The sequence below is a fragment of the Oncorhynchus masou genome, chromosome 15 (genome assembly GCF_036934945.1).
Source record: "Oncorhynchus masou masou isolate Uvic2021 chromosome 15, UVic_Omas_1.1, whole genome shotgun sequence".
Lineage (NCBI taxonomy): Eukaryota > Metazoa > Chordata > Actinopteri > Salmoniformes > Salmonidae > Oncorhynchus > Oncorhynchus masou.
Window position 1 is genome coordinate 10,080,081 of NC_088226.1, and position 12,082 is coordinate 10,092,162.

Below are 12,082 nucleotides of genomic sequence, written 5' to 3' on the forward strand. Positions count from 1 at the left end.
GTGATTTCCTGCAAGACAGGAATGTCAGTGTTCTGCCATGGCCAGCGAAGAGCTTGGATCTCAATCCCATTGAGCACATCTGGGACCTGTTGGATCCGAGGATGAGGGCTAGGGCCATTCCCCCCAGAAATGTCCGGGAACTGGCAGGTACCTTGGTGGAAGAGTGGGGTAACATCTCACAGCAAGAACTGGCAAACCTGGTGCAGTCCACGAGGAGGAGATGCACTGCAGTATGTAATGCAGCTGGTGGCCACAACAGATACCGAATGTTACTTTTGATTTTGACCCCCCCTTTGTTCAGGGACACATTATTCCATTTCTGTTAGTCATATGTCTGTGAAACTCTTTCAATATATGTCTCAGTTGTTGAATATTATGTTCATACAAATATTTTCATGTTAAGTTTGCTGGAAATAAACTCAGTTGACAGTAAGAGGATGTTTCTTTTTTGGCCGATACCGATATCCAATATTTTCCTTGCAAAAACCCCCAAAACGATACCGATAACTGCTTTTACAAATTTTAGCGGCTTTTTAAGCATTCTAGTAGAGTTAAATAGTTAACACACACACACATGGACGCAGCTGTATTAGGCACTGCATCTCAGTGCAAGAGGCGTCACTACAGTCCTTGGTTTGAATCAAGGCTCTATCACATCCGGCCGTGATTGGCAGTCCCATAGGGCGGCGCACAATTGGCCCAGCATCGTAAATAAGAATTTGTTCTTAACTGACTTGCCTAATTAAATAAAAAGGTCACACACACAAAAGGTGATTTGGTTGGCATTTACTGGTCATTGTTTTCAGGCTGGTTGTATTGGTGCTACCTAGGTACCAAGCTAAAGCTCGCTACCCCAGAAGTTGCAGTCAAACAAATGATGCTTTATTACCAACGCGGTATTGGAAACGAAAGCCAACATTACCCACGGCAGAGAATGGTTAAATATAGAGGTTATATTATCTTGGCTTTAATGGATTTCGCCTTCGAGTCGTCTCGCTGAAATTTTGTTACTCTTTCAAATGACTGCTTGACTTGTTGACTGCTCGATCCACACAACAGACATTGTGGGCTAGTTTAGGAATGCTGTGGTGTCATTACGTCATGTACCTTCATTATATAGGTATGCACGTCAGCTTTGACATGGGTTTTGTACAATCGGGCGTTAAACTAGACATCGGCCGATTACAATATGTTCACCGATATATCGTGCATCCCTAATATAAGGTCAAGGCAATCTATACAACTATTAAGATCTGATAATTTGAACATATTTACATGATTTTATTCATGAATTGTGTAAAAAACAGTAACCCCATGTGTCCAAAGACTAAATATAGTACAATACAGAAACAGCCGTAGTTCATAAACATTGAGTTGAATCATATATTTGTCATATTTGTGCTAAGATCAGGGCACCTGTATTTACTATGTTGATACCAAATTTCATGCATTTATACCAACCAAATGTGTTCTGTGGCGCATTCTGATATTGTCCTAAATATAGTTAGAGGACGTAAATGGGTTCGTAAAGGTAAAAAAGGTTCCTGGAACTAACCCGTGTGAAACAGAGAGGAAGTCTATCTTAGTAATGTGAACATTCATTGACTGTGCAATGAATATAACAAGTGTAACAGCTAAAAATTAAATGGGGCAATGAATTAAACGCACAGGCCCCAGTACACACTGAATGAGTTTAGCATTCAAAAGTCAGAAGCAGAGGAAGGAGCTCGATCCACTTTGCTTTGAAGACTGACAATGGCATTTCTCAGAAAAAAAGACGCCGCCGATTTAACCACTAGCATAATCATCAGGATCTCTCGAACCTTAGAACATGAAGCAAAGCATTGAGATACGTATAGCCATGTATATTAAGTGCCTGTTATGAAACAAGTGAGGTGACTACAATAGGAGTAGCTGTACTGATTCTTATGGGCGTGAGGATAGGTCAACAAGCTATCCATTCACTTTGAAAAAAAGCAAGCTAATGAGGTGAGGTAGCAGCTAGAGGAAGGGGAGATTGGTTTGGGGATGAGGTAGTTTAACGGACGGGAGAGAGTTACTTACGTGGCATGATCCCCTGACTGACCAGCTCCTCACGGGTCCGTCTCTGCTGGAGTTTGAGCTGGAGCACTGCATAAGAGGGACAGCAAGAGGTCAGGTGAGTACACTACAGACAGAAGCAGCCAGGGCAACAACCAATAGTGAAAACTTAAACGCCCTACAGTCAGTTTCCGTTCCGTGCTCTTCTCCTTGGGAGGAAATACAAGGCCGGTTACAGCCGTGTTGTAAATTAATATAGTGCATCTTTCTGGGAGGTTGAAGCCTTAGAGTTGAAGAGTACCCTACTCACTGCTCTTCTGGCCCTCGCTCCCTCCTCTCCCCCTCCCACAGAGTCGTCTGACAGCCGATACAGAGGTTATTATCAGAGTCAAGGAGGAGAAATAGCGGGCAGACGGTCCCTGTCACACAAACACACACACGCGCTTCCTGTTTCTACATTCACACAGCAGCCGGGTTGTCGCGTTTTGACAACTTCTACCACACAGAGAGAGATAGAGAGGACGACACTTCCGCATGGCTTGAACAATGCTAATGCAGAGGGATTCTTGTAAAAACAGGAAGGCCCACATTCACCATTCACAATTCAAAATAGAATGAGGTGTTATATTGAGAGGAGTATGTGTACAGATAAATGGTAACACTTCTGTACTGACTAAATGTGTATGACATGAATAAATGTGTCTTGCTAACAGCTGCCTAATCTCAGCTCGACCAATAGAAGGAACACAGAAAGCTAGTGATGGAGACCATGTTCTCTGCATCACATCATTGCTATCCCGTGTTTACACTTCAGCCACAGCGAGCTGAGTGGACTCATGTAAGTGATTCCTGTCAGATGTGAGGTAAAGTAAACCTACATCTCAGTACGCGCATTAGCAGTTTTCATGAAATTCGAGATGTGATACTGTACATGCAAGGGGAAGTTAAGCTGTTACAGTGTACTACATATCCATACAGTATGTGGCCTGGTGTTCATGTGTGAGAGTATGATTGTTGGACCAGTCCATTAGACTGTACACAAAGTGATGCTTGTGTGCACCTCCTTAGGTAGTTGTGTTTGTAGCTGGTCTGCTGCCTACATGTGAACCACAGGGAAGCATACTGACTAATAGGTCAGAGGGAGATCATTGTGGGCGATGTGGGACTTCTTTCTCATGGTTTCCATCTCTCTCTGAGCTCAGCCTCTGCGTTTATCACATCTCTGACCAGCGTCAACATTTCTGACAGTCCTGGCTGACGCCGCCTTGGCCAAATCATCCTATTTTTTCTTATATGGCCGCTTGACGTAGGACTCCCAATAGTCCCCTCGACAGGAGACAAGATTAAATGGGCTTGGGGGGGGGGGGGCACGCACAAACACAGACACTCCTCCAGCGATAGATGATTTGATCCTGCCAAGGACTGACAGGGGGATGATGCCAGCTGCTTATACAGATTATTTTCTAGGCAAATGCTCTAGGGACATGCTCACTCTGAAATTTGAATTCATTACCGAATTCATTGAATTCATTACCGTTCTCAGTACCTCAATGTGATGTAAACGAGAACATTACATTTTCCTAACACCTGCCCCTCTCCATATCTCCCTTTGTGCTCAATTTATGTATTGTCACCTTTCTCTGTGCGTCACTACAAAGCTTCCTGTGCACTTTTCTACATTGCCTATTCAATCGTTTACTTCTTTGAAAATATTTTCAAAACCTTCCATTCCCTCCATCCCAACCCTGAGATGAAACACATCCTCTCCCTGCTGGTTTCTATTTGTGAACCACTCTGTAATGTCTGGGAACTCGATCTCTCTGCCCGGCCCAGCCTGTTGAGTTACAGGGAATATTACTGTAAAATCACCCGACACTCAAACTGCTCCGAAGCAGAAATCTAAGGCCTGGGCTCAGCCTGGCTGCATGAAGGGATGTGAACAGACACCCTCCTCAATCAGGGTCAAGGTATGCTGTCCACCTCTGAAACTCTGAAGTCAAACCGGCTGCCAAGGCAGGTGCCTGTGGGTTACCTCATCGTACAGTGTCTCTGGAAGACTGCACATCTCAGTGCAAATGACTTCTCGGTAAATCACAGTCTGTCTCAATGGTTCCAAGTCCATCTCAGTGTCTCAAGCCTGTCCCTGTTTTCCCTCAGTGTCCATCTGTGTCTTAGTATCTAAATCTGTCTCTGTTTGTAACACTAAACACCACAGTATCTTCATCAGTCTCAGTATTCCTCACCTTAACTCAGTGGGCCAGCATATCTGCCTCACAGCACATTTATGTTTCTCTAAAAGTCATTGAGAGATTCTCAGTGTGTCACGACTAAGTCTGTTCAGGCTCTTTTTGCTCCAACTCAGTTGGTGTCACGGCCCTGGCAGCACCCACAGGTGCCTGAGCATTGTCCACTGGGCACAGAGTCCTGGCGCTGCCCCATCTGTACCGGGGCCAGAAGGTCCACTTAGTATCTGACCAGCAGCCCAGAAGACACCAGACACCCACTCAGCCGGCCTGAGCAGCATAACTCAATACACACGATTCACTGAGAAAAACTCAACTGTATAGCTGGGTGTGTTTTATGGGGAGCTATGAAACAAAAGCCAAGTAAGGAAGAGTAAGGATAATAATTCTCCATAATGATGCTATATCAAAAAGCTCTGTTGAAGAAAATATATAACCAAACAATGATATCAATGAAACCATATCTTCCACATCTCATATTATAAAGAGTTTGTGTGTATGTGTGCGTAATATGAATCCCACCTTCCCTCAGGCTCTGACAAGCCCGGCGTTCTAACTCCAATCGTATGCGTTGCTTATCCATGCTGTTGCTGATTGGAGGGGGCCCAAAAGAGGTGGGGTCTGTGTGAAGGGTCGGATTGGTGTCCAGCATGGTGATCAGGTTCAAAACAATAAATAATTATTACTGAAAGATGGTGGTCCCATCAAATAAATACATTAAAACAGTGTCCAAAAACATTCAAATGTAACAAAAATAGAATTCTCTGTTCAGCTCAGTCCAATACAGTCCAGTCAATATGGATTATCACGTTTGTGATATCTTTTGGAAAAGTCACAGAGATTCTGCTAAATATATTAATGCAGGATATCGTCCGATGGACCAAAATAAGAGCATTAGAATAGAAATGGTCCTTGTGCAAGTGACAAAAATCATGAGAAGATTGAAGTTTTCCAACTGTGTTCTCGCTGACCTCTCCTCTTTCTCGTTTTTTAGCAAACAAAGTTCCAAATAGTTCAGAAAAATGGCCAAATCTTATTGAAAAAACCCCAAAAACAAATGAAAAAGATTGAAAAAAAGAAACACTGGCTTGAAGTGGAAATGTACAGCTGCTAGTTTCAAGAGCCAGTATCTACTGCAGCAAGACGAGTGAGTGAGGTGAGTGTGTGGGTCTGTGAGTGTGTGTCAAATGCCTGTGAATCCTTGATCAAGCACTGTCACAGCTGTTGCTGCACCCACTCACTCTGTCATTGACAGACACTGACACACTTCAGCTAAACCTTTTCCTCCTAACCACAATCAAATACTTCCCCCTTGGCACCTGGGACCTCTGCTCATTAGTGACAACATAAGAGAGCACACCTGTGAGCTTTGTGCACGATCTAGACGCCCCATACTCAACTGGTGGACTGCGGTCTGGATCCGGTCCCAGAACGGGGTCAATACAGGCCGCGGTCCAGACTACAAAATAAACAAATATAAACTCAGCAAAAAACAGAAAGGTCCTCTCACTGTCAACTGCGTTTACTTTCAGCAAACTTAACATGTGTAAATATTTGTATGACCATAACAAGATTCCACAACTGAGACATAAACTGAACAAGTTCCACAGACATGTGACTAACAAAAATTGAATAATGTGTCCCTGAACACAAAATCAAAAGTAACAGTCAGTATCTGGTGTGGCCACCAGCTGCATTAAGTACTGCAGTGCATCTCCTCCTCATGGACTGCACCAGATTTGCCAGTTCTTGCTGTGAGATGTGACCCCACTCTTCCACCAAGGCACCTGCAAGTTCCCGGGTATTTCTGGGGTAAATGGCCCTCACGCTCCGATCCAACAGGTTCCCAGACGTGCTCAATGGGATTGAGATCCGGGCTCTTCACTGGCCATAGCAGAACACTGACATTCCTGTCTTGCAGGAAATCACACACAGAACGAGCAGTATGGCTGGTGGCATTGTCATGCTGAAGGGTCATGCCAGGATGAGCCTGCAGGAAGGGTGGAGGATGTCTTCCCTGTAATGCACAGTGTTGAGATTGCCTGCAATGGCAACAAGCTCAGTCCGATGATGATGTGACACACCGCCCCAGACCATGACGGACCCTCCACATCGATCCCGCTCCAGAGTACAGGCCTCAGTGTAACGCTCATTCCTTCGACAATAAACGCGAATCCGACCATCACCCCTGGTGAGACAAAACCGCAACTCGTCAGTGAAGAGCACCTTTTGCCAGTCCTGTCTGGTCCAGCGACGGTGGGCTGTTCCCATAGGCAACGTTGTTGCCAGTGATGTCTGGTGAGGACTTGCCTTACAACAGGCCTACAAGCCCTCAGTCCAGCCTCTCTCAGCCTATTGCGGACAGTCTGAGCACTGATGGAGGGATTGTGCGTTCCTGGTGTAACTCGGGCAGTTGTTGCCATCCTGTACCTGTCCCGCAGGTGTGATGTTCGGATGTACCGATCCTGTGTAGGTGTTGTTACACATTTATTGCCCTGGCCACATCTGCAGTCCTGATGCCTCCTTGCAGCATGCCTAAGGCACATTCACGCAGATGAGCAGGGACCCTGGGCATCTTTCTTTTGGTGTTTTTCAGAGTCAGTAGAAAGGCCTCTTTAGTGTCCTAAGTGTTCATAACTGTGACCTTAATTGCCTACCGCCTGTAAACTGTTAGTGTCTTATGACCGTTCCACAGGTGCATGTTCATTAATTGTTTATGGTTCATTGAACAAGCATGGGAAACAGTGTTTAAACCCTTTACAATGAAGATCTGAGAAGTTATTTGGATTTATACTAATTATCTTTTAAAGACAGGGTCCTGAAAAAGGGACATTTCTTTTTTTGCTGAGTTTATTTTTTAGAAGTAGGTCAGGCATTGACCCCTGGTATCATATAAACACACATAAAACATGGAAACATTTGTAGAATTGCAGAAAATTTGCTTTAAAAAGCAACAGAATAAAATGCTCTGCCCCATGCAAAATGTGTAGAATTGTGGGAAATTAGCTTTAAAACTGCAAGATTTTCCACATGGGTTGCAAGGTGGGGGTTTGTTACAATGCCGATAAATGACAATATCCATCCGGACCTTTGCCCCCTAGGAGATTTGTGGGGCCGGAACTTCTCAAATAGTACTTAAGTACTCCTAATGTAGGCAGACAGTATAATGGCCCCACACAGTACCCTGAGGTAGGCAGACAGCATAATGGCCCCACACAGTACCCTGAGGTAGGCAGACAGCATAATGGCCCCACACAGTACCCCTGATGTAGGCAGACAACATAATGGCCCCACACAGTACCCCTGATGTAGGCAGACAGCATAATGGCCCCACACAGTACCCCTGATGTAGGCAGACAGCATAATGGCCCCACACAGTACCCCTGATGTAGGCAGACAGCATAATGGCCCCACAGTACCCCTGATGTAGGCAGGCAGCATAATGGCCCCACACAGTACCCCTGATGTAGGCAGACACCATAATGGCCTCATACAGTACCCCTGATGTAGGCAGACACCATAATGGCCCCACACAGTACCCTGATGTAGGCAGACACCATAATGGCCCCACACAGTACCCCTGATGTAGGCAGACACCATAATGGCCCCACACAGTACCCTGATGTAGGCAGACACCATAATGGCCCCACACAGTACCCTGATGTAGGCAGACACCATAATGGCCCCACACAGTACCCTGATGTAGGCAGACACCATAATGGCCCCACACAGTACCCTGATGTAGGCAGACACCATAATGGCCCCATACAGTACCCCTGATGTAGGCAGACACCATAATGGCCCCACACAGTACCCCTGATGTAGGCAGACACCATAATGGCCCCAGGGAAGAAGCTGCCACCACACAGATCCCCAAACAGAAACATGTGTTGTGTCCCAAAGCCAAGACTGGGTCTTTGACGGTTTCAGTCTTCACCGTTTGACTTTTGTAAGCAAAACATTTGCTAATACAAGAAGGCAGTGACAGAGAGTGAGAACTTTAAAATGTGAAACACGTTGTGGTCTGCCACATCTCATTAAAACATGGTCTGCCACATCTCATTAAAACATCAATGCTAATCAAAGCCCTAAAATCATTTTCTAAAGATGAAGTACAAAAACTGTCAAAACAGACATTTAAAAACAGAAATGCAGCCTACAGCTATGTGTACTGCCAAAGTTACCATTTGTATTCACTTAAATGGTGGATCAGGTGAGCTAAAATAAAGTCAAGAACTAGCCTGGGGTCAAAGAACTGTGAGGTAGAGAAAATCCCCAGGAAAGCTCTTGTTGATTATTATTGGTATTCACTTTGAATGGAAGTGCTAGGACATCGCTGAGGAGAAATGATGATCTTCAGAGCCAGAGGCAACAGACACTGATAATTGTCATCATTAACTGCGTGTAATCAGGGTACCGCTAGGGTATCTGATACTGGCCTGGGTCTGGTTTCCCTATAGCGATGGAACTAATGAGTATTTTAACGATGAATCCCTACAACGGCAGAATATCTAACATGAGTTTCCCAAAACACCACAGAGAGAGAACATTCGCTAAGTGGGTCGTTAGAGCATGTGGCAATACTGATAGGATTGAAAGAAAGGCAGCGCTGCTCTCAGATTAGCTTTCTCCATTCAAATCTTACCTTAACATTCTAATTATTTCTAAATACTGATGACGGATCAGCTGCTTGAGAGATATATTACCACATTATGGCTGCAAATAATGAGGCGGCTTATTCTAATGCTAACCCGATAATAATGCACTAAATCAGTTTGGGAATATAATTGCGCACATTGTTACACATCAAAATATATTGAGTCAAAAATGACAGAAAGTAGCCTACAATTAGCTACTGTAAATAAAACTCAATACGATTTCAATATATAGCCCTAGAGCCTATACTGTATGCGTCTCAGTGTTCATTTGAAGCATCGTTTTATCCTTCACTTGTTTGTAACAATTACAAAAACACTGGCAACTTTGTATTTGTAGTCAACTTTGTTCCGATGTTATCTGCGGTCACAGAGACAGATAAACATCTTGTTTCTATGTTTAGCGGAGATCTGTGTATAAAGTGAAGCCGAAGGGCAACAAAAGCATCTAACGACGCACTTAGCTGTTAAGAGTGGTATGAGGCCGTCGGTAAATAAAGAGCGCTTTGAGGTGCAACTTTAGTAACAAGGCTTTTGGGAAACAGCTTGGAAATCTAACCATGCTACTACAAAAGGTTCTAATGATGAACCTAATATGCTTTTTGGAAACTGGGCCCTGGCGTCTCAATATCTGGTGGGCCTACTGTGTTTGAAACAAGATGGAGTCCACATTCAAACAGTTACTGCTGCTGCCTTCACACCTCTTCATTGAGGTCTTACTCAGGAGGAAGGGTGCGATAAACAAGTCTCAAATTAACTCCTTCCCTACTGGGCCTGGGCTCCAGAATGTGAGACCCCCCCGGGCTGACTGTTTTAAATAGTAGGCCAGCTGGCTATGGGCTATATAGGGCTATATCCAGCTACCCTTAACTGGTGCAGGCGGCAGCTAGGGTTACTCACAGATATCCCTGCACACACACAACCCGACTCCACACATATCTTGGGTTAGGGATCTAGAACCTGTTCAATATCCTCAGTGCATTTGAACACATAAAAACCCAAGTTTACACTGAAACAGCCATTTCAATTACATTAAGAGATTTTCCAAGGTTTGAAAATGAACCTCATCTCCTGATTCATAGGACATGATGCACACATGCAAATGTCAATATATATGTGATGTGCCACAGTACTTCAGTTCCCTGTCCTTCCTCTAATGCTGTATGGCCAGTTGTAGTGTATCTGTCAGCCAATAGATGGCAGTGTGTATCATCCCAAGCGACATTGATATTTCTAATAGTCCACGATGATCAATCCAGCTGATGTGTACATCTGGCAGCATGTGTTGTTCAGGGCCAGATATGAAAGAGCAAGTAGGGTTCGTAGGACTTCAGGGTGATTGAACTCTTATGAACTCTTCGTGCAGTCATCCTTACTGTCACGCGCGTCACGTTCCTGGTCAATCACATTCACAGTACATGAGGTCAGCTATATGGTTCAGGTGTCAAGGTTTTCCACTAATATTTCACAGTTGAAAAAAAATACACATTTTGGACTGATAACAGTGGACTTTATATGCCTCTTGATCTCATCTCTCTCTCACTCTTTGCTGCCCCTCGTTCATAATCTTTTTCCTCCCTTCCCATCACCCCCTTCCATTAACCTCTGTTCTCCCTTCGCCTCCCTTCTCTCGTTTGACAGCCTTGATTACCATAGATGTGTAAACATATCAAAATATGAACAGATAAGGAATTGAGGATATATCTATGTCAAGAACATAACTTCCGGCGGCTATTATCCCAAAATCCACATGCCAACACCCACACGATTATAGAAAAACACACATCACTCAATTGGTTTATTATTCTCTGCTATGTAAGGCTCCTCGAGCATGAGTATTTCAGATAAACGTCAGGAAGACATTTCTGTTTCCATGTTAACAACAGACGTCTTGGAGGGTTCGGGATAACGTTTTTTGGCCTAGTGGGGGATCTATCAACGTGCCCTTGAGCAGGGCATTGACCCCGGATGCTTCTGTTGGATGACTGGTATGATGTAGTTGTTGAGCGGCTTCACTGCAAGTATATGGTATGTTTCGGATATTCAATTTTAAAAAACAACAGTGTGTGTGTGTGTGTGTCTATGCTGAGAATCAACTCAGTGCTCTGTGTGGACAGTGTCAGCAGGAGACAAAACATTTTTAAACGTGGAGGAACTAGCTGAACTAGTTCATTAAGAGCACAGATGTCTGCTTCCCATTAGGAAACGTTTATCTGTGGTGTGCCGTGACCTATTAAACACGACCCAGGTACCTTATCACACCTGACTCCCTACAGACACTTCACACTCCTCCCCTCACCTGTCAGAACAGCAGACTAAAGGTGCAGAGCATGCTCACTCATTATGGAGCCTGTGTGTGCATGCTTATCGGCAAACGTGCACTGACCCATACACCCCAATTAGCATGCTATCCATTGGTGAACATTCAGTCAGAGAGTAAGATGGAGATCAGAGTGGAGTAGAACACAGTGTCAGGGCAGCAGTGTCGAGCCCTGCTGTGATTCGAATTACAACTGCGATCTGGGTGTGAGTGCAGTTCCTCGACATCCACTACACACTTGATCTCTCAGGCCTCCTCCTTGGCAAAGTGGTTGGATCCAGGCCAACTTTGTCATTAAACAATCGTGTTGAGCTGCCTGCACCTTCAGTGAAATATTGGGACAAGTATGTAACCTTTAAATTCCTAAAACAACTGAGCATGTGCAGTGTTGAGGAAGCTACTCAGAAAATATAGTTTATCAAGCTACCAATTACTTCACACTGGAAGAAGATAAGCTACATTAAAGCTACCCGTAAGAAAAATATAGTATACTGAACTAAAGTTACTTCGAACAAGAGGTTAATTACATCCAAAGTACTTTGTGATAAATAATCATATCTAAATCTGAAATATCAGACTACAAATTGCAAGAACAGATTAATCTGGGGTCAGAAGTTAACAGAATGTTTCAATTAGCCTATTAAACACACAAACTGTGTTTCAAGTGAGAATTAGACAAGCCTGATCCCAAAATATAAAGGAAATTGCCTACTTCACAAATGTTATCTTTCAGCTGAAAAAGTAATGTAGTTCCAGTAGCTAGCCTCAAGGCAAAAAAGTTATGACCTACTGAAAACACTACCAAGATCTGAATTGAGTTCAAC

At 44.1% G+C, this 12,082-nt stretch overlaps 1 protein-coding gene across 8 annotated transcripts in view; it reads right to left on the minus strand.

The window, feature by feature from the left end:
* The window catches only part of LOC135555571 (myocardin-related transcription factor A-like), a 47,050-nt gene that overhangs the window by 21,404 nt on the left and 13,564 nt on the right, over nucleotides 1-12,082 (minus strand). For 3 of the 8 annotated variants that reach the window (XM_064988112.1, XM_064988113.1, XM_064988111.1), the window contains one exon: nucleotides 2,065-2,130. In XM_064988112.1, the coding sequence (XP_064844184.1) occupies nucleotides 2,065-2,130 (66 nt within the window). The other 5 variants (XM_064988117.1, XM_064988118.1, XM_064988115.1 and 2 more) reach the window with 4 other exon arrangements.